The sequence below is a fragment of the Candoia aspera genome, chromosome 4, assembly GCF_035149785.1.
Source record: "Candoia aspera isolate rCanAsp1 chromosome 4, rCanAsp1.hap2, whole genome shotgun sequence".
Taxonomy (NCBI): domain Eukaryota; kingdom Metazoa; phylum Chordata; class Lepidosauria; order Squamata; family Boidae; genus Candoia; species Candoia aspera.
In genome coordinates this window covers 96,973,120-96,992,389 of record NC_086156.1, presented here as the reverse complement: position 1 = coordinate 96,992,389, position 19,270 = coordinate 96,973,120, and the positions used below count along the sequence as shown (strand labels likewise).

At 42.2% G+C, this 19,270-nt stretch overlaps 1 protein-coding gene across 1 annotated transcript in view; it reads left to right on the top strand.

Moving 5' to 3' along the window:
* The window catches only part of KREMEN2 (kringle containing transmembrane protein 2), a 35,261-nt gene extending 19,783 nt beyond the window's left edge, over positions 1-15,478 (top strand). Inside the window, exons 6-9 of the mRNA XM_063301067.1 lie at positions 7,445-7,777; positions 9,174-9,302; positions 11,867-11,939; positions 15,044-15,478. Coding sequence (XP_063157137.1) covers positions 7,445-7,777; positions 9,174-9,302; positions 11,867-11,939; positions 15,044-15,341 — 833 coding nt within the window. The 3' untranslated portion in view covers positions 15,342-15,478. The remainder of the gene's footprint in view (positions 1-7,444; positions 7,778-9,173; positions 9,303-11,866; positions 11,940-15,043) is intronic.
* Positions 15,479-19,270: the final 3,792 nt, after the last annotated feature.

Genomic DNA, 19,270 nt, shown 5'->3' with positions numbered 1-19,270 from the left:
CCTTCCTGATTTTGACTCTGATGAAGTAGCTTCACAGCTTAGTATTATTTCTGTTTTAATTAGTTTTTAACAATGATAACAAGTTAGGTTCTATGCGGGAGCTCCTGTCCAGTGAGGCAGCGCACTGACACTTTTCTGTAAAACAATTGTGACTTGGCGCATGACAAGCACAAGAAAGCGGTGTCTGCTTTGTTTAGAATATGAGGGTGAGATGCACACTGAGTAATTGTGGGTGAAGTGGGAGGTGCTAAAAATGGTCATGTGTTTTTTATCATTAATAGCCCTGTAATTGCAAACTCCAGTTTGGGCTTTTAAATTGGGTTTCCTCTTTTGAATTGTTCTTTGTTCCTTTAAATTTAATACAGTGTTGTTTAAAAAAGAAAAAGGGGGAAAAAAGTTCTTCCAGCTCACCAGTACCTTCCAGAGGCAATGAGATCTGGACCACTGTTGTCTGTCATTGCCAGCATCCTTTGCTTACTCTGCTGTCAATTTTATACCCTGATCCTAGTCCAGTCAATTTCTTACACCCTCGTCAGTTTCACCGTGCTAAGGATTTATATAAGCATTGTCCACTTTTCTCCAATATCCTAGAAGTAAAATTAATAGTACTGCTTTGAAATATCATGTATCTGTCACATACAAAATTTCTGACTGAAAAAAACTGAACAGAAGAGGGGGCAAAGCAGATAGAAGAATGGAACAGGAGGACAGTCTGGAGCAGTGTTTCTCAAGCTTGGCAACTTTAAGATGTGTGGACTTCAACTCCCAGAATTCCCCAGCCAGCCATGCTGGCTAGGAAATTCTGGGATTTGAAGTCCACACATCTTAAAGTTGCTGAAGTTGAGGAACACTGGTCTGGGGCCTTCTTTGCATGTTCAGCAAATTAAGCAGCTGAAAAGACTGATACCATATAGGTCTGTCTCAAGAATTGCATTTATTGGTAGCAATATTGGGGGAGGGAGAATCACACATTTGGACAATCTCTTTGGCTGGGTCATTGGGGACCCATGAGTTGCATGTTGTACAAATAGGAAAGCTTGCGTAAAGTGATCCAACCATTTCACTGTTTGGCTCTGACAATGCACCTTTCTCTGTTGTGTGTAATGATTTGAGCTGCCTTGAATCTTGAACCCTGCTGCACTTTGATAGTTTGCTCTTTTTCTGATCCCTTCTATTCCAGTGTCTTCTTCTGAGTTGTCACTGCTGTCTGCTTTGGATCCTGCACTCCCTGTCCCCCTTTTTTCAAATCTCACTCCAGAACCTGAAGTCTATCAGGGCTGGTCCCAATTCAGTTGTACACATTCCAAAACCTAATTTCTCTATGCATATATTTACTTGGATGGGGAATTTATTACTAACTGTTATTATTTTGAAATCATAGTTATAAGATGAACCCTAGTAAAACAAATTCATGCATATGTGCACTATATACAAGGGAACAGAAAAATAATACAACCAATATATTTATGTACATTTTATATAATATTGACAAACCATGTGCAGTTAATGGTATGTATCTATCGCAACCTAGACTTGGGCTCCATACCACTTCCTTGGTGGCTGTCAGGCTAAGTGCCAGCTTCCAATATTAACTTTATTTCCAAGAATGCCTCTGGGCCCCAAACAGACCCTGTAAGTTTAATGGATGGCTATATCCCTCTGCTTTGTTTATAAGAATTTCTCTGTCTGCCCAGAAAAAGGCCAAAGGTAAGACGGTGTGGTAGCAAGACAATGGGAAGTAGCATTTTGGCAAATCAATGTTTTGTAATGGGATGGCAGCTGTTCTGCAAATTGTGATTTCCCCACACCCCCACAATATGTCCTCAAAATTCAAAATATTCCTATTAGGTACCCCTGATCTGGACAAATTACAAATATACCGATAATGACAAAACTAAATAATGAGGTGTGGGGGCGGACAATTATAACTAAGCATGCTTCCACAAACAATGCTTTTTTTCAGCATCCTCTTGTATTCCTATGCATTCTTTTCGATAAAATATGGTGTCTTCAAACTGAATGCAGAAAGCAGGGATTTTTAGTTCAAGGGACAATTCCTACCTAAGAAATTAATGTAAGAATTAAGAATGTGATGCTCCCAAGTTAAAGAATCAAAGCAAAACATCAAACAGTATTTACCAATCAGTTGGAGGTACAACAAGGGCAATGCAGAACATCCAACAGAATCTTAACAACAAAATAAAGACAAAACAGAATAAAGAATAAAGAAATAACAGAGTGCTGCATTTTTCAGAATAATATTAAATATTCCTCTAAACCAATATTTCTCAACCTGGGCAACTTTAAGATGCGTGGACTTCAACTCCCAGAATTCCCCAGCCAGTGCATGCTGGCTGGGGAATTCTGGGAGTTGAAGTCCACACATCTTAAAGTTGCCCAGGTTGAAAAACACTGCTCCCATCACCCGGTACATTAGTGTCCTCCTAACCAAGAGCCCAGTGAACATCTTTTCAGCTTCCCAAATTCACTAACAGCCAACTCAGGAGCCCTCTAGGCAGAGCAGTCTTGCCAGTCCAGCACTAGTATCATTGCAATGTGTTCCCACAACATTGTTCTTCTGGGGCTCAGCTTCAGGGCAGCTCAAATTTGAATCTGATTTGTGATTTCCAGTGCCAGAGCTCTGTGGAGTTTTCAGGTGGGCTGTTTTTCTATACAAGGAATTCTTGCCTCTCCTTCTCTTCCCTTTGCTTGAACCTGGCTCTCTCTAGGATAGCAGTCCTCAAATTAACAGACTTTGTTCCTTAAATCCCACCTGTCAAAGAACCTGGGTTTGAGCGCCAACTGGAAGGAGGGGCAAGAGGGGGTCAGATTGACAAAAGCAGGGTCATGGCATCACAGTGTAAGTCCCGCCTCTTTTCTAGGTGTATGGCAAGGTTCTGTGAACACCCAAAAGGGGCGGAGCTTGGGGCACCCGGCTGTCATGTGGCTTTTGTCGTTTTGACCCAAGCATTGAGCGCCTGCAGACGCCACTGCTGTATCCCGTCAAAATATAAAGAAAAAGTCCAGTTTTTCAGCATCCTGTTATTAGTTGCAGTAAGTTCTAAAGACATTTAAATGCACAAATACCATAATTTTTTCTCCTATGAGTTTGAAATCAAAAATGGACACTAAGAAAGGCGGAAGCTGTGTTTGCCCCTGGGAAAGTGATTTTCCCCTGAGCCCAAACCATTAAAAAAAAAAAAAAAGGGAGAATGAGCTAACTAGTGCAAAGGGTCATTGGATCTTTCTCCTTAGCCCAAACCTTTTGGAGGCTGCTCCAGTCCTGAATTTTCAGGACTGCTAAGATGCTTGCCCCATCATCTGTAACTAGAGCCTGGCTGTTTTGCTTTTTCTGTATTCTCCCCTTTCCCTTAATAGGCTGTTTCTCAATTTGGGGAGGAGAACTGCATCCCACGTTGACTGCTTCTGCAAGCCACCACTGATACATGTCCTACTGGTTGTGACACCCCGATCTAGTAGATTTCACAACCTTATCAGTGAACCCAATCTTAAATCTCCTAGTAAGTTTCACAACACCTCTAAAATATCTTTCCAGCCCCACGATATCTTTCCAGCTTATTTAAGCAGTTTCCACTGAAGGTCTGGTAGCACACTGCAATATTATGTCATCATCACAACTTTCAATGGGAATATACGTGCAGAAAAAAATGCACATAAAAGGAACTTCCCCTAATATCAGGAGTTTAGGGCTTTTTTTGCAAAACGGCTCAACAACAAAAGCGCATAGTATGTATGGAAAACATGGGGGTGGGCTTAGCAATTTGTTTTTTCCCCATTTCTGTGTGGATTAGAGGCAAGGGGTTTTTGTTGCTCCAGGAACTGCTGTAGCTCAGGGCATAGGGCCAGAATGAATGGCATTTTTTGCCCTCACCTTTTGGTTAGCTTGAGGGATTGGTTTACGGTGTTCCTGCCTGTTCTCTAAGTTCCAAGGAGTGCCAACAATCACAGATCTGTCTTGCAAATTTGGGGGTGGGGGTGGGGAATGGGATTGGGAAGTAGGCTTGGTACTGTGTGGAAGTGCTGTAAAATTGGGGTAGTTTAATCAAGCACTTCTGCATCCCATCAAAGCGAGCAACCTAACTAGGCAGAGTATTATTTTATGCATATGATCCTTGTAAACAGCTGCATTCCAGGGTGCCACCTCCCTCCTGTCTCAGAGGTTGCACCCAGAAATAGATGAGCTTATGAGGCATAATTGTTAAATCTGAGCCAACTGCAAGATGTAAGAATATGGCTTGCACAGGAAAAGATGACACCGTTCACGTAGGTGGATCTTACCTTTGGCCAGGTTACAACAATTCCATGGTAGCTGGATGCAGTGTTTAGCACTCTCTATTAATTGCCTTTAGTATTATGATGTAGGATGCAGTAGCTGTTGCCAAGCCCCAGATTCCGATCTAAGCTCAGTCAAGTGCTCACTGCTCAGCTTCAGGCAAGTTGCTCCCATTCAACTTTCACCAACCCTCTATAATCATTAGGGCTGTGCAGCAATCCAGATTCAAAGGTCTACATTGAATTTAGAGCACATAAGGGTGTGCACATAGCACTTGTTGTGAACACCTTTTCCTAGAATTGTGTATGATTGAATTCGGGTATAAATCTAATAAATAATGATAAATAGGGTGTGTGAGGGCAAGTATACTGATTATACATTAGTGGGAGGTAGGATAGATCTAAGAATGGGAGGAAGCCCTTATGATAACCCAACAGGCTGTCAAGAGAGGTGTAGCAGCACAGCTGAGCCTGTAACATAGAAGGCTGGAAATCTCAAATCTTCTCTCTCAGGATCCTCATATCCTGATTCCACCTCCTGCGACTTGCAGTGGCTGGGCAGTTCCCGCTAACACCATCTACCTTCCAAGCAGTACCTTACTGACATCCTCCCAGCCCTATTATGCATGAGAAAGAGGCCTCTCACCACCTATGCTGTCTTGCTGACAATAGCAATCGGGAAAAAATTAAATTCTATAATGCAACCTCCTGGCTATATAGGAATGAGGGAATGACCTTGAGGGATAGGAAGAAGAGCCTCTACCAGGCAACATTCAGATAAAAGAGGCCTGAGTCTGGAGCCAGAATGTAGTGTGAGTAAACATCTCAGACAAGCCCCTCCCTAGGTCTCAAGAAGATGGAGGGAGGGAGGGAGGGAGGGAGGGGGGAGGTGTATTCTGACTTGCAATATTCTGTTACTACAACTTCACATTAAAGGTGTATTGATCTACAGAACATTGGTTTCCTAGTCTGATCTACCTTGAAGGGCTAAGACTGGGCTTATAGCATAGAGGCAGGGGACTAGGAATTTCAGCCCTTCTTTCCTCCTTCCGGAAAACAGAAAAATATCACGAGAGAAAAAAAGAATAAAACTTTATTGACAAGAGGTCAAGATAAGATAAGGTACAGGTAGTCCTTGTTTAATGACTACTCGTTCACTGAAAGTTACAACAGAGCGAATGAGGGGGACTTACAACTGATCCTTGTAGTTGCAGCTGTTGCAGTGTCCTGCGGTCACATGATCACAATTTGGATGCTTGGGAACCAGCTTGCAATTATGACATTGCAGCATCCTGCGGTCACATGATCTCCATTTACAACCTTCACTGCTGGCTTCGGACAAGCAACATCAGTGGGGAAGCCAGCAGGAGGTTGAAAATGGTGATCAGGTGACCATGGGACGCTGTGACTGTGTGGGTTTTGCCTAACAACAACAATCAGGAACTGCTGTCATAAATCGGTGCAGTAATGTGATGTCACACTTTATGACTGTGTCACTTAGCAACAGAGTTCCCTGTCCCAATTACCATGGGTAAGTGAGGACTACCTGTATACAGAGCTCTATTTACTATAAAAAGGCTATTTCCTTGACCAAAAAAGAAAAGGTTGCTGAGTGAAGTTCTTTGGTCTCTAGTAGACAAAGCAGAAATGGCCACAGAGGTTTATAGTCACATAGGACAGTTCCCCTTTTCTCCAGAAGCTCAAGGTGGCTTACAAGGGAAGAGGATCCCATTGTACTTCCATAGTAGTAACCAAAGGTTGGTCTGAAAGAATGATGGTCCCAAAGTCACCTGTGAGTTTCTATGGCTGAGGGTGGAGTTGGGTCTCCTTGGTTCTAATCTAATTAGTCATTTTTGGTTGATCAAAACCCTTTAAAATTAATTATTTAAGAGATATTGACTAAGGTCACAGATTGCTCTAAACCATTATGTGGATTGCTCGCTAAACGTATTTGGAAGGTAGGAAAGTGTTTAATTTTTGACCCAGATCCACATGAGAAACTAATGCTGAATAATCCAAATTTGAAGATAGAGAGGAGGATCTTCTACTTGAATGTCTGGCCAAACAAGGGATAAATACCTTAAGTCAGCTGATTTTTAATAGTTGTTTAAAATATTTTGAGATATTGCATTCTGAATATGATTTACCCATTAACATCTGCTTGGCAGTATATATTGTTAAAATATGTACTGACAAAACAGCATGGCCCAGATACTTTCAGCAGCTTCAGAAGTACCTGGAGTCTTGAGATCCTTAAGAGATGCAGTACTTAAAGTGAAACCAATGATTCAGTTTTATATGAAATTTAAAAAAATAGAAGGTTAGCTTTAGTAACATATCTGTACAGTGGGATGAAGAATTGGAATAGCCAATCTTGGAAAAAGTAAAAGGTTCAGGTTTTAAAAAATGTAAAACATACTTCTTATGATTTAAGAATTAAGGTAATTCAGCAGAACATATTATTTTATATCTGCTGGACTCCTCAAATAATGTTTTTAAAAGGTTGGACATCAGATTTTTTTTGTGCTGGCATTGTATTTTTTAACATCATTTTGGAAAAAAATAGGAAGTAAATGAGATCTTTACTTATATTCCTAAAACAGGGAATTTATTGTTTTATGAAGAGTTTTGGCTGTACCCTGAACCTAGGGCTTCGCAAATTCGATAATCTTACATAAATTGAATAAAACTTATCCTCCTGATATTAAGGAATGGATTCAGGATATGAGTCTGTTACCTGTTTTTGAAAAGTCTTTTTATTCTAAAAAGGAGAAGATGAAGCAATATGTTTCCATATGGTCTAGATTTAATGATTTAGATTTAATTAAATTTAAGGATTGAATTAATCCCGCACGACGTTAAATGGATATTACATATTTGAATATTTTTAAATTAACTCTTTTTATTTTCTGTTCTGTTACACTTAGTTTATTTTCATCATTATACTACATATAGGGTTTTTGTAACTAAATAGCAACTGCTCTACCCTTTTTTGTTGACTTTGCACTTGTTTGTGCTTCACTATTTTATTATACCTTTTAAAATTGAAAAATATCTAAATTTCATTACCTGAAGTTGAGCTTGATTCAACAGAGGCTTTACCTTTAATACTGATTGCAGTTCTGTTCTGATTTTTCTCCCCCTGTTCCAGTCTCCATGGGGGCTTGTCAGGGGAACTTCAGTGATCTCTCTGGAGTAATCTACTCTCCACAGTTCCCGGATGACTATGAGGCCAACAGCAACTGCAGCTGGGTCCTGTACCCTACAGGCTGTGATTCTGTAGAGCTCAGCTTCCGGATCTTTGACGTGCATGATCCAAACGACCGCCTGGAGGTGCGGGATGGACACAGCAACCTCTTACTGGCCCAGTTTGATGGGCGCCGAAGGCCGGGACCACCTCTGCTCTTCCCCACAGACTATCTTTCCCTCTCCTTCCAGTCAGACCAGTTTCTGCAAGCCCAAGGCTTTGCCATCTTGTATCGAGGTATGCACTGAACTTTGGCTTCCTTGATGATGCTGTTACCTCACTAAAATGTTAGGGGAAAGTTCTAAACCTTATTGTGATGCTCCATAGAAGCTCTCTCTCTCTCAACCCCCTTCTCTCTCCCAAGTGGCCCTGCTTACAGACAGGGGAGACCATCTCAGCAAGACAAATGAAGTCAACTTTTCAGGGAATATGACAACAGATGCCAGCTGCCTTTGACCTGCAAGGTGGTGGATAAATGCTTGTACTGGAAGCATCTTACCCTTGTACTCTGAGCTCAACCCAATGCCTGTAATCTCTTTCCCCGGGGCTCAGTTTCTCTAATTAGTAGATCCTGGATCCACATGTATAAGGAAAGGAGTATAAATGTTCTCTCTTGGAACATCTTTCAGGATCCCTTGAGAAACCCCAGAGGTCTGTTACCACCATTTACTGCTATCTGGCCAAAGCACCTTTAATATGAAAAACACTCCTTCCCATATCCCCAGCTGGGGATGTATTATAGGCCAGTTTCTCTTGACATCCCTTTGAATCTTTCTGTAGCTTCAGACCAGTAATCTGGCTGTGTCACCAGAGATCTCTTTTAACAGAGATGGCCAGAGCTGAATTTGCAAGACTGGGAGGCATGATTGTCCTAGGCTCCTACAGGGTTCAGTCTTTGAAATGATTGGTTGGATCACCACTTTTCATTCTGGTAGTAAGTTAAAATATAATTCCATATATTCCCATTTATGGGGTCACTGATTTCAATGGGGAAGAGAAGCTGAAGGAGAAAAATACATCAATATACCATGCATTGAGAAGAAAAGGAGGTCAGGCAAACATTTTGCTTTTGAGCATCTCGGAATCTTACAGAGACCTTGATCTGGCTCCTTTTGCATGTGAAGTTTTTGCTTGGTTGGCTGATTTAGATTCTTGTATTTTATCCAGCCTTCCTCTAAGGCAGCAGCCCACAACTTCCACTGACTGAAAAATGGGCCTCTGTATGGGAAGACTCTAGAGGTTTGAAAGAGTTGCTAATGAGCTGCATTTGTTGTATCCACACCATCTGCCCCAGTACAACTCTCATCATGGCTACACACACACACACACAGACCCAACACAATAGTCCATGGTAATGAAAGGCTAAACTTCATTAATTGTTGTAAACCGCCCAGAGGCCTCTGACGGGAGGGATAAATTAGATAAATAAAATAAATAAATAATTGTTCTTACTGTGCCAGGGTTACATTCAGAACAACTGTATGTTCATTCCAAATCATTGTGGCAAAATTGGTGAGGCTGGTGTTACTGTTTATCATCTCAGGAAAATCAGGAGAAACAAGCCTGAGATTTTAGTAAGAAGTTAAGTTGAAAATCCACTGTAAAGTCCTTCAAGATTCTGATTTCCATCCAGGAGTGAAAGCTTCCTCGGTCAACTTACGGACCCTTCCAGGTGATGGATCCCATCTGGTCCCCACCTCTTCTGATTGGCTGAACTCCACCTGGACCTACAGTGCCAATGACTCTGCCATTGGGGTTGGAGGTAAAGGACTAGACCTGGGTGGGTTTATCTCATGAAGCTGTCATATGTTATAGCTTGACTGTTTGGCTCTAGGCAAAAAGACTCTTTGACACTGTATATTGCACTCTGGTTATGCCTGCTGAGAAAACCAGGGTACCATTAAAAAAAAAAGATTTACAATATTTGGAAGAGGGGAATTCAGGGCAGAGAATACCATATGCAAGATGAGATGTACTTAATATTTTTCCAGCTACTATTTCTTTCTTCTGAATCTAGGGTGGGACATCTGATTGCATCCCCAGTTTGCATGCATCTCCAGCCTCAATTTTTTAGGAGAATCCCCAGATCACAGTGCTTAAAATTGCCCCATAACCTTCTGCCTGATTTTGCTCCCAAAATATACCTAATAGATGAGGCATATCAAGGTTTAATGCACCTCTTTTGCATTTTTAAATCCTTCCAGACTTGGAAAAATGTAAAGGTGGTTTCAATCGCATCTCTGCTGATAGTATACAGGCCTTGTTATATATACCTCCTGTATCCTTTAGGAGCAGAAAGAAAATTAAGGGCTGTCCACAGCTAAAAATGTTGCCTGTGCATCTTCTAAGCAGAGCGCTCTTTCAGCATCTTCTCCCACTGTCATAATGTTCAGGTGGATATTTTCAAGGGTAATAATTTGGAATGGAGCAGTAAGTATGGATGGAAAGCAGTTCCCCAACCCTGCTGCCCCCATTTATTCTTTGCAGAACTCTTTCCCAGAAACAGCTTCTGACTGAAAAAAGAGACACCACTGGGATTCTCTAAAACAGATTTTCTCAACCGTGGCAGCTTGAAGGTATGTGAACTTCAACTCCCAGAATTCCCTGCCCAGTTTGCTGGCTGAGGAATCCTGGGAGTTGAAGTCCACACATCTTAAAGTTGCCAAGGTTGAGAAACCCTGCTCTGAAACATATTCTAAAGGTATCTAAAACATATTTTTCAAAAGGATAGTAGGGACATGTGAGGAACAGGATCTTTTCACATTTCTATGCAAACTGTTCTTTGTTCTGCAGATTATGAATTGCAGCAGGGCTGCCGATTCCCTCATTGCCACACATTTGGAATGTGTATGTCTGAAATGAACTTATAAAGGGATAGTCGAAAGAAAATGCAGACTTAAATATCTAGTGCTCTGTAAAATTAGATGCAGGTTAAACAAAAAAATGCAGAAAAGGGATGCAGTGATTGCAAACAGGTAGTAGTATCATGGAGAAGAAACAGATTGATGTGTACACCTTTAATGTGTAGCTCAGCTTTTCCTAATGTGGCCCATCCAGATGTGCTGGTGCTGCAACTCTAATAATTCCTAGACAGCCTGGTCAACTTGAAGGATGAAACTGGGGCATCACAGTCTTGCAATCAACCACTAGAGTAGTGTTTCTCAACCTCAACTTTAAGATGCGTGGACCTGGCTGGGGAATTCTGGGAGTTGAAGTCCATGCATTTTAAAGTTGAGGAGGTTGAGAAACACTGCACTAGAGGTTACCTCTTCCTCTCATTCTGATATTATACCCTTTGTACTCCAAACTGGGTGAATGAACACAAAGGATCTTAGCAGACAACCCCTTATCTGGGACAAGACTTTGAATCTAATGTATGGAAAAGGAACAAAAGCAAGATAAATCAGAACTCTATGCAAGAAAACTGAGCATTGTGATACATACAGTATGCAAAGTTAGCAAGTTTGTAGATATATGCTTATTTAGCACATCTTTTTCTGCTGCCCTTACTGGAATGGGAAAGATGGTTTTGAAAACTCCCTTTTTGGCTTCTGTTCAGCCTTTGCCTTACCTGACTTCAGTTTGGCTAGTTATTGCTCTGCCAGTTTCACATCTATTTGTTAAGCCAGATGGACTAAAAGGACTACATTAAAAGCATGCAAAGCTGAAGCCAAATTTCTCAGCTTGGCATATACTGTACATCCATGATGCAGTCAAAGAAGAACAGAATGCACAATGTCAGTAGAAGGGGGCCTTCCTTTGCCTACATTTCTTGTTGGCTTGTGTTCATGCAAACCTGCGTGTGTATACATACATACCATACATAGAAATATACTGGCTCATACACATTTTCATGGTGAGTATCTCCATTTTTGTTGTTTGTGCCATGTTCTCAAGAACATTGACATCAACAAATCACTCCTCTTGTTTGTCAGGCTAGCTGGGGCTCTATGTAATTGGTTGCCATCTTCTAACCTTGTCTCCTCCAGTGTAATGAGGCTGGCTTGCTGCTCCACATTGGAAGATGTTGGTATTATTCTGTATGGTATATTAAATTTGGCACCACCTAGTGGCAGAGGCTTTGCAATTACAGAGAGACTGAAAGGGGCTTTAAAACCATCCCAGTTAGGCCAAAGTGAACATGCATGGAGTTCTGTGATCACTTCTTAACTTTTTAGTTGCAATTATGGCACTTGAAGTCCAATACATTTGGAGGGCACCAGGTTGAGGAAGTCTGTGGTAGTGTTTAGGATGATGGTGGATTAACAACTTGCTGTAATACTTTGCTGAACCCCCATTGGTCTCTTCTGTTCTTTTGTAACACAGCTTGGGTGATGTATACGGCCACAGGGACCTTCATCTTAGCCATCATCATCGTCTCATATCATTTGCGCAAGAGGTAGGTTCAAGCTGACTGGGACACGTTGTGTACTGTTCTAATTTCTTGGAGGCATGGAATTCCAGGGACTGATCAGTGCTTGGAACAAGGAGTCGTGGTTTCCCTTCCTTTTTTGCAAGATGAGAGAATGAATTTGGAGGAAAAGTAGGATAAGGCCCAGAGACTGAAAAGAGGTGTGTAGAGGCTGTCTGGGAACAGGAAGTTCTCTGAACCCCAAGGGAGAAGAGTTGTCATCAAACACAGGCAAGCAATATTGGCTAGACTAGGGTTTTTCAACCTTGGCAACTTTAAGATGTGTGGACTTCACCTCCCAGAATTCTGGGAATTGAAGTCCACACATCTTAAAGTTGCCAAGGTTGAAAAACCCTGGACTAAACAACTGAGTCATTCATAGAGAAGAGAGAGAGAGAACAACATCACAGAATAACCATTAGCAGCATGAGCATCCACAGGGGTGGTAAAGAGGCCATTTGTGTGATCAAGTATCTATATGATCATTTGGGATGCCACAGACTATCAAGAAAGTTGTTTCATATATATGGAAGAAAGGGGTAGTGCATCAGTGACCTCCAGGTATTGCTGAACTACAACTCCTAATAGCTCAGGCAGCATGGCCAGTGGTTGTAGTTATTGTTCAGCAACAATTGAAGGGCCACATACTCCATACTGCAGTTTTAAAAGAAAGACTAAATTCTACACTGCACTGTGTTCTAAAATAATAATGTGCAAATATCAAAAGCTAATAAGTATACTGGATTTTGCCCCTTTAGTCTTATACTAGGAAATGTTTCTGTGTGATACATTCATGTAAGTTACTATGGAATCTCATTGATACTGTTGCTATAGGTGTGTTAAATCCAACATTAGTGTGTCAAGGACAAGTTTTTTAGTTGCACAATCATCTTGCCTCATTCATGAAATTTTATGCATGTAGACATCATTACTTCTTTTTGTAATCTTCCAATATTTTCTCACTGCTGTTGTCATTTTCTGATTATGCCTACCAAAACCAAACAAAATACAACAAAATCCTTGCTAAGGAGAAAAGGACTGAATAATGGTACAATATATTTGACTGATGGAATTTGGAGCCCTCAGTTTGGGAGCATTCTTTGTCAATTAGAGCAGAAATGTGGAAATCAGTTGGTTTCACTGATTTAATTTTTTTTTTAATCTGTTCAACTGTGTCCGATTCTCAGAGACTGCCTGGACAAGTCCCTGCAGTTTTCTTGGCAAGGTTTTTTGGAAATGGTTTGCCCTTGCTTCCTTCCTAGGGCTGAGAGAAAGTGACTGGCCCAAGGTCACCCAGCTGGCTTTGTGCGCAAGGCAGGACTAGAACTCACAGTCTCCCGGTTTCTAGCCTTGTACCTTAACCACCACACCAAACTGGCTCTTCCTGCCTGCCTGCCTGCTTCATATAAATTGGGTGCATTATCTTCCTCCTCCTGGTATATATTGTCCTGATTACAGATTTATATTTATGGCTTGGCCTGATGGATGTGGTAGTCCAAGCATTACGGGGAAGCCTGAATTAAAGTTTGAATGGTATGCTTCCAATGACGGGCAACCAACATATTCCCAGGACCTTTCCAATTGCTGTGTTAGTGCTGTCTACCTGTTCTTCCTTGAGTCAGCACAAAGCAGTGTCAACATTTACTGCCCCCCGGGCCATTCCCTCAGCTACCTTTGCTATCTGCTATCTTGACTGTATCTGTCCAAAGCCACCGCTGAATGGCATTGTTTTGATTTGTGAATGGGACAATTGTTACAGGCAAGGTGATGGGCTTCCTCCATTTGTTACCATCCCCTTTGAGAATGTGACCAGGGGGCTTGGAAATCCCCTAGCAAGATGGTGGACGCAGCAGTGCCATCAAACTCCATCCCTTTGTATGCATGTGTGACATCGATGCATGTACAAAAGTGGGGAAGCTTCGATTGTAAGGCCACAACTTCCATCTTGCCTCTTTTGGCCCTCCCCTGCAGAAGCTGTGTGCAAGATTCGGCTTGTCTTCTGTGGGCTGGTTCTTCTGCCCCGCTCCATTTGGGCATCTCCCAAGTTAAAATAATGTGGAATGAATGAATGAATGAATGAATGAATGAATGAATGAATGACACCAGGACAGAAATAGTCTCAGGGACAAAAGGGCAGGTAGCGAAATCCTGTAGAGAAAAGATCTGAAACGGACTAGTTGCTGAGCAGCCTCCGCCTTCAGTGGAGAGGGAAAATAATTAAAATACAGGGAAACTAGCAAATGAGCAAGAGAGGTCCAGTTCAACATCCTTCTTTCTTCTCTGCATGAGGAAAAGCAAGACTGCTGCATGCTAAGGTAAAGGCACATTTCAGAATACTGCTAAAACAGGCTGGTATAAACATATTCCCCATTCTTCCTCCTAGAAAATACTGGAAGGTGGCGGCTCTCCTCTGCTCTCCATTTTTGGTGTCAGCCACAGAGAGGGTTGTGAGGAGGTAATGGGTATGAAAGAAGTTCAAGAAACAAAGTATCAATGGAGAGGACACCAGAGGCTGAGATGGAGGATGACTAGTGACCAGAGGGGAGGGGGCATGCCAACATCTCCCCAAACTCCTCTGATCACATCAGCAACCTTATCTCCAAGATAATGGATGACCAAGAACTACCAATTTTACACATCTTGAAACTATAGTAGAATCATGTTGGCTTAAAGGGAAAAAGCTAAAGACAATTTAGAACTGTCAGGTAGTCCTCGTTTAGTGACCACAATGGGGGCTGGTGACTCAGTCGTTAAGCAAAGTGGTCGCTAAGTGAAACCATAACTATGCTTATGATCTTACTTCAGCTTTCCTTTGCTTTACGGACCTGCAAAGGTTGTAAATGCGAGGACTAGTTGCAAAGTTACTTTTTCATCACCGTCGTAACTGCAAATGGTTGCTACATGAGGCAGTTGCTAAACGAGAACTACCTGTATCACCAACAGGCTAAGAACAAGGTGAAAATTGATGTTGCCAGAGCATACTATGCTGTTGAAAAGTGCAGCGAGGGACATTGGTCAGAATGTGTAGCTACTGCTGATGTCTTGCTACCTGAGTCATTTGGCCATGTCACCTATTTCTCTTTCTTTTCCAGGACCTGCCTTTTTGTGCAAAAGAAGACAGGGAATTCTTTAGTCCCATTCTCCTCCAAAGGGCCACGGAACCGCTGCCAGTGTCTCGGAGGTGAGGCATGGGCTGTAGCCTACCGACATACCCGTGTGGTGATCTGCACCACGCGTGGGGCCCCCCATCACCGTCCTCTGCACAATGGGGGCAGAGTTGCTGGAGGAGACGACGAGACGTCCTCCGATTGCTCGTGCCTGTGCCACAGCTATGAGAACCTTTCTTCCACTAACCAGTCCTCTCTCAAATCTCTCATCTCCACCATCTGAGGAGCTCAAACCCTGCAGTTTGTGACTTTTACTGCCAGACCATTAAGGCGGACCTTCCTTGTTTCGTTAGGGACAAAAAGACTGGGGCCTTGTCATGTTCAGCCACTCAAGATGGGAGGCAGTGGCTCTATGACATAGTGAGAAACACATTCCAGAAAGCCAAAGGTCACTTGGTGACAAGGGTGCATAAGAATATTCCCTATATCACAGCTTTCTTTGAGGCAGGAGAAGCCTGAGGGAATGGAGACTCTTGTCATGTCTCCTTGGGGTAGAGACATGGGCCTCATTTAATGTCAAAGCAGCTTTTATGGCACTGGAATTTTGTAAACAGGTCCTGTTGCACAAAGAGGACTGGTAAAAATCCCCATCATAGCAGGACTGGTGCCCCATGGCATTATGGGAAAATGTAGGTCTGTGTGACAAGACGCCTGTTCTTTATAATTGTTGGAAAGGGGGAACTTCGGAAGGGATGGAGACCTGGGAATAGTAATTATTGTGGTAACATATCCAGAAAGGCAGGAGATGGGGGTCAAAAGCTGGATTCCACAGGGAGGGCAATGAAGTTTTGGACCCTGACTAGGGAAAAACGGTTCTCATGTGCCTGATATATCACTGGTGAGGCATTTAGCAGCAAACAGAGCCTGAAGACCTTGGGACACTTGGAAACTTTATTCACTTGGCTTCAGGGAATTTTGTAGACACACCAAAGAACAAGGAAAAGGAAAACTAGCTGTCCTGTGTCCCACAGGTACGGTATGGATTTTGGAACTCTAAGCCTTCATTAAATTATTTCCATATTGGCGAGGATGCTTCTGTGTTATCGTCTGAAGTCATCAGCTCTGTTGGGCTGTGGTTCAGAGCTTGATAGCTTTTCTGCTTTCCTGGACTGGGTAGGAGATACACTGGATTATCCATTCTCAATTGAATATGACACATTTCTCTGAGCGTTCTGCCATCAGCCATGGGGAACCAAGAGATCTTGAATAAGAATGCAGGAGCTGGAAGAGAGTGGGGAACCTTGCTGCTTTCCTCTGACTTTCAGTAATCCTGTTTCAGATTCCTGGTTTCCTACTGATTATCTGGACCTGCAGTGTTTTTGGGGTGGGGTGGGGTGGGGTGGGGTCCCTAAGGCTCTGTGAGCCCTGCAGCAGTATCCAAGGCTTGGGCTAGTTGTGCATCTGTGCTGTTCTTCCAAAAAAAAGGTACAGAATATAGCGTGGCAACCAAAATCATGAGGGGCCTTGAGCAATTCCCAAATAAGGAGTTTTACAATGTTTGGGGTGAATTTAATGAGGAGGAGAAAGCGAGCAAGAGAGGCAATGACAAAGCGGTATAAAATTATGCATGGAATGGATAATCCTCAATAGTAGAACATGAGAGCGTGCAGTGAAGCTGAACAGTGGGGGACAGAGGACAGATTAAAGTGTTTCATGTCACATAGCAGAGCCTAACTAGTGGGAACAGGATCTTCTGCGTGCAAATAGCGTGTTCTTGTTTTGAGTCACAGACTACCACTGGTGGTGGGGAGTCAGTGGTTGTTAGCAGATCCACAGTGTGCCAAATTCTTTCAGTATTTCTTCCCTGGCTATAATGGTTGCCAGCACAGAAGACTTTAAAAGGAGGGGACAGAATCATCTGCTATGTCTCTCATCTCCTGTTTGGGATACCCAGTGGCATCTGGTTAGCCACAGTGTGAAACAAGATGCAGGGCAACTATGCCATTGATTTAATCCAGTGATTTTCAAACTTGGCAACTTTAAGATGAGTGGACTTCAACTCCCATGCTGGCTGGGGAATTCTGGGAGTTGAAGCCCACACGTCTTAAAGTTGCCAAGTTTGAAAAACACTGGTCTAACCTACCAGGTTTTTAATATACTTGTATGTACTTGTACTGTCTTCAGGAAAAAGCAAGGGAAGACCTTATTCTTTCAAAACCTAGGAAAATCAGCCTTTTGGAGTGTGAATCCATTATACTGGCTCCTGTAATTTTGCAGTTGGGAATGGGGTGTGGGGAGGAAACTGCCCCAGCTATTGGCTTAAAAACAACATCCTCTAGACCAGTGTTTCTCAACCTTGGCAGCTTGAAGATGCTGGCTGGGGAATTCTGGGAGTTGGGTCCACACATCTTCAAGCTGCCAAGGTCGAGAAACACTGCTTTAGACTTTCCCAACCTGGTGCCCTCCAAATGATCTTCTTGTTGTTACACACTTTTCCCAAGGTACAGGACAAATCAGACAAACACGGCAGTTACAAAAATGTATTATTATAAAATTAGTTAATAATAGCCAAACCTGTGAACAAAGATAAAGGGAAACTAGGAGTTACAGTCCTAGTATTTCTGGAGCACACCTGGTTTGGAAAGACTGATTTAAAGGATTTGTTTGAAGGAGCATCTTTTGTGCATCGCAGGGAGGGAGCAGTGTTAATTAGGGAACATTGTGTGTGTGTGTGTGTGTGAGAGAGAGACTCTTCATGAACATAATGTACAGAATGTTTCAGTTCCAATCATTTTAACTGCAGGATCTACAGCCTTGTTTACATACATGCCTTTTGTCAATAATAGGCACAAGAGCCCAGTCTCTGTCATTGTTTAATGGCTTGCAAGAAGACATGAGTCCAGACATTTTAAAGACCTACAGAGAACTGTGTGCTTCTTTGCCTAAAGACAACCTCAAATCCCCTTATATATTTTGTCTGTTGTTGTAGTTGTGCTGTTGCCAAGGCTAAATCTAAACCTAAGACCATAACTCCGGGAGCTGATTTCAGCTTTAGGGCTCAGCCCTCAAATATGTGAAACAATAAAGAGTGCCTCTGAACATCCGTAAAGTGCTTTCCTTCAACAACCGGGTGTTGCAACTACATCAGGTGCCTGAGCCAGAACTGTAAGGTGGAAACTGGCAAATTTGTCTCTGATGGGTTCCACCCAATGTTGGTTGGCTCTCAGTCTTAGGATCATTTTGGGGCAGCTGGAGATGATTACAAACCACCATTTCCAATTTCCTGGAAGGATGCTGAACTGAGCGTTCTAGGAAATGTTAATATCAGTCCATCTGTCAGTTTCAAATACCAACTATGCATGGGATAGGACCTCTTTCCACAAATGGGATCTGGGTTAATACCCCATTCCTTCTCTGTAAACTTTTTTTAGATTTGCTGGATCTCCAGGGCCTCATCTTAGAAACATTTCCTACAGAGCCTACATTCAAATATATTTGGTATTTGTTCTGTTCTTTCAGTGAATGAAACCATATCTGAAACCTTATCAGGCCAATTCCTCTTATCATCCTATTGTATATATAATTGAAATTTGTTTAAGATTATTTAACTTATTATGAAATAATTGTGCCTCATGTATATTAACAGAAACATAATAAAACGGGTATCCATTAAAATTAATTCCGTGTACCCAGATATAGACATGGTCTAAAGGTATAGATTGGTTTATTTAATGAAACACATTCATATTCAGAAGTGAGCTGTGTATAAGACAGTAATTTTTTTTTTTTAAATTCCTACTGAAATTAACATTGTCTTCTTTCCTGGAGGATGATAGAGTCTACCACACACAAGGAAAACAGTGATCTTGCTGATGCCAGCAATAGTTTAATGGTGTAACACAATCAGCTGAAGAATCCAGCTGCTGTGCAAGCCTCAGAAAGACATTCTGTGTGCATCAGGAGGAACAGATATTTGACCTTCTTCGACCTTCAGCCAGGGAGCAGAGAAGCTGACATCCCTCTGCATCCCCTGCCTCCTAACAAGTTCCTGAAAGCAGTTTGCAAACCCCATTTGGTGTGATTAGTAGAAAGGAAAAGAGGATGATTTACCCTCCACTGACAATGGCTTGCAAAAGCAACAAATTCTGGTATAGCAAGTTTTATATCCTGCCAATCCCTCAATTCCATATCCTTATGCACATAGAGGTTATA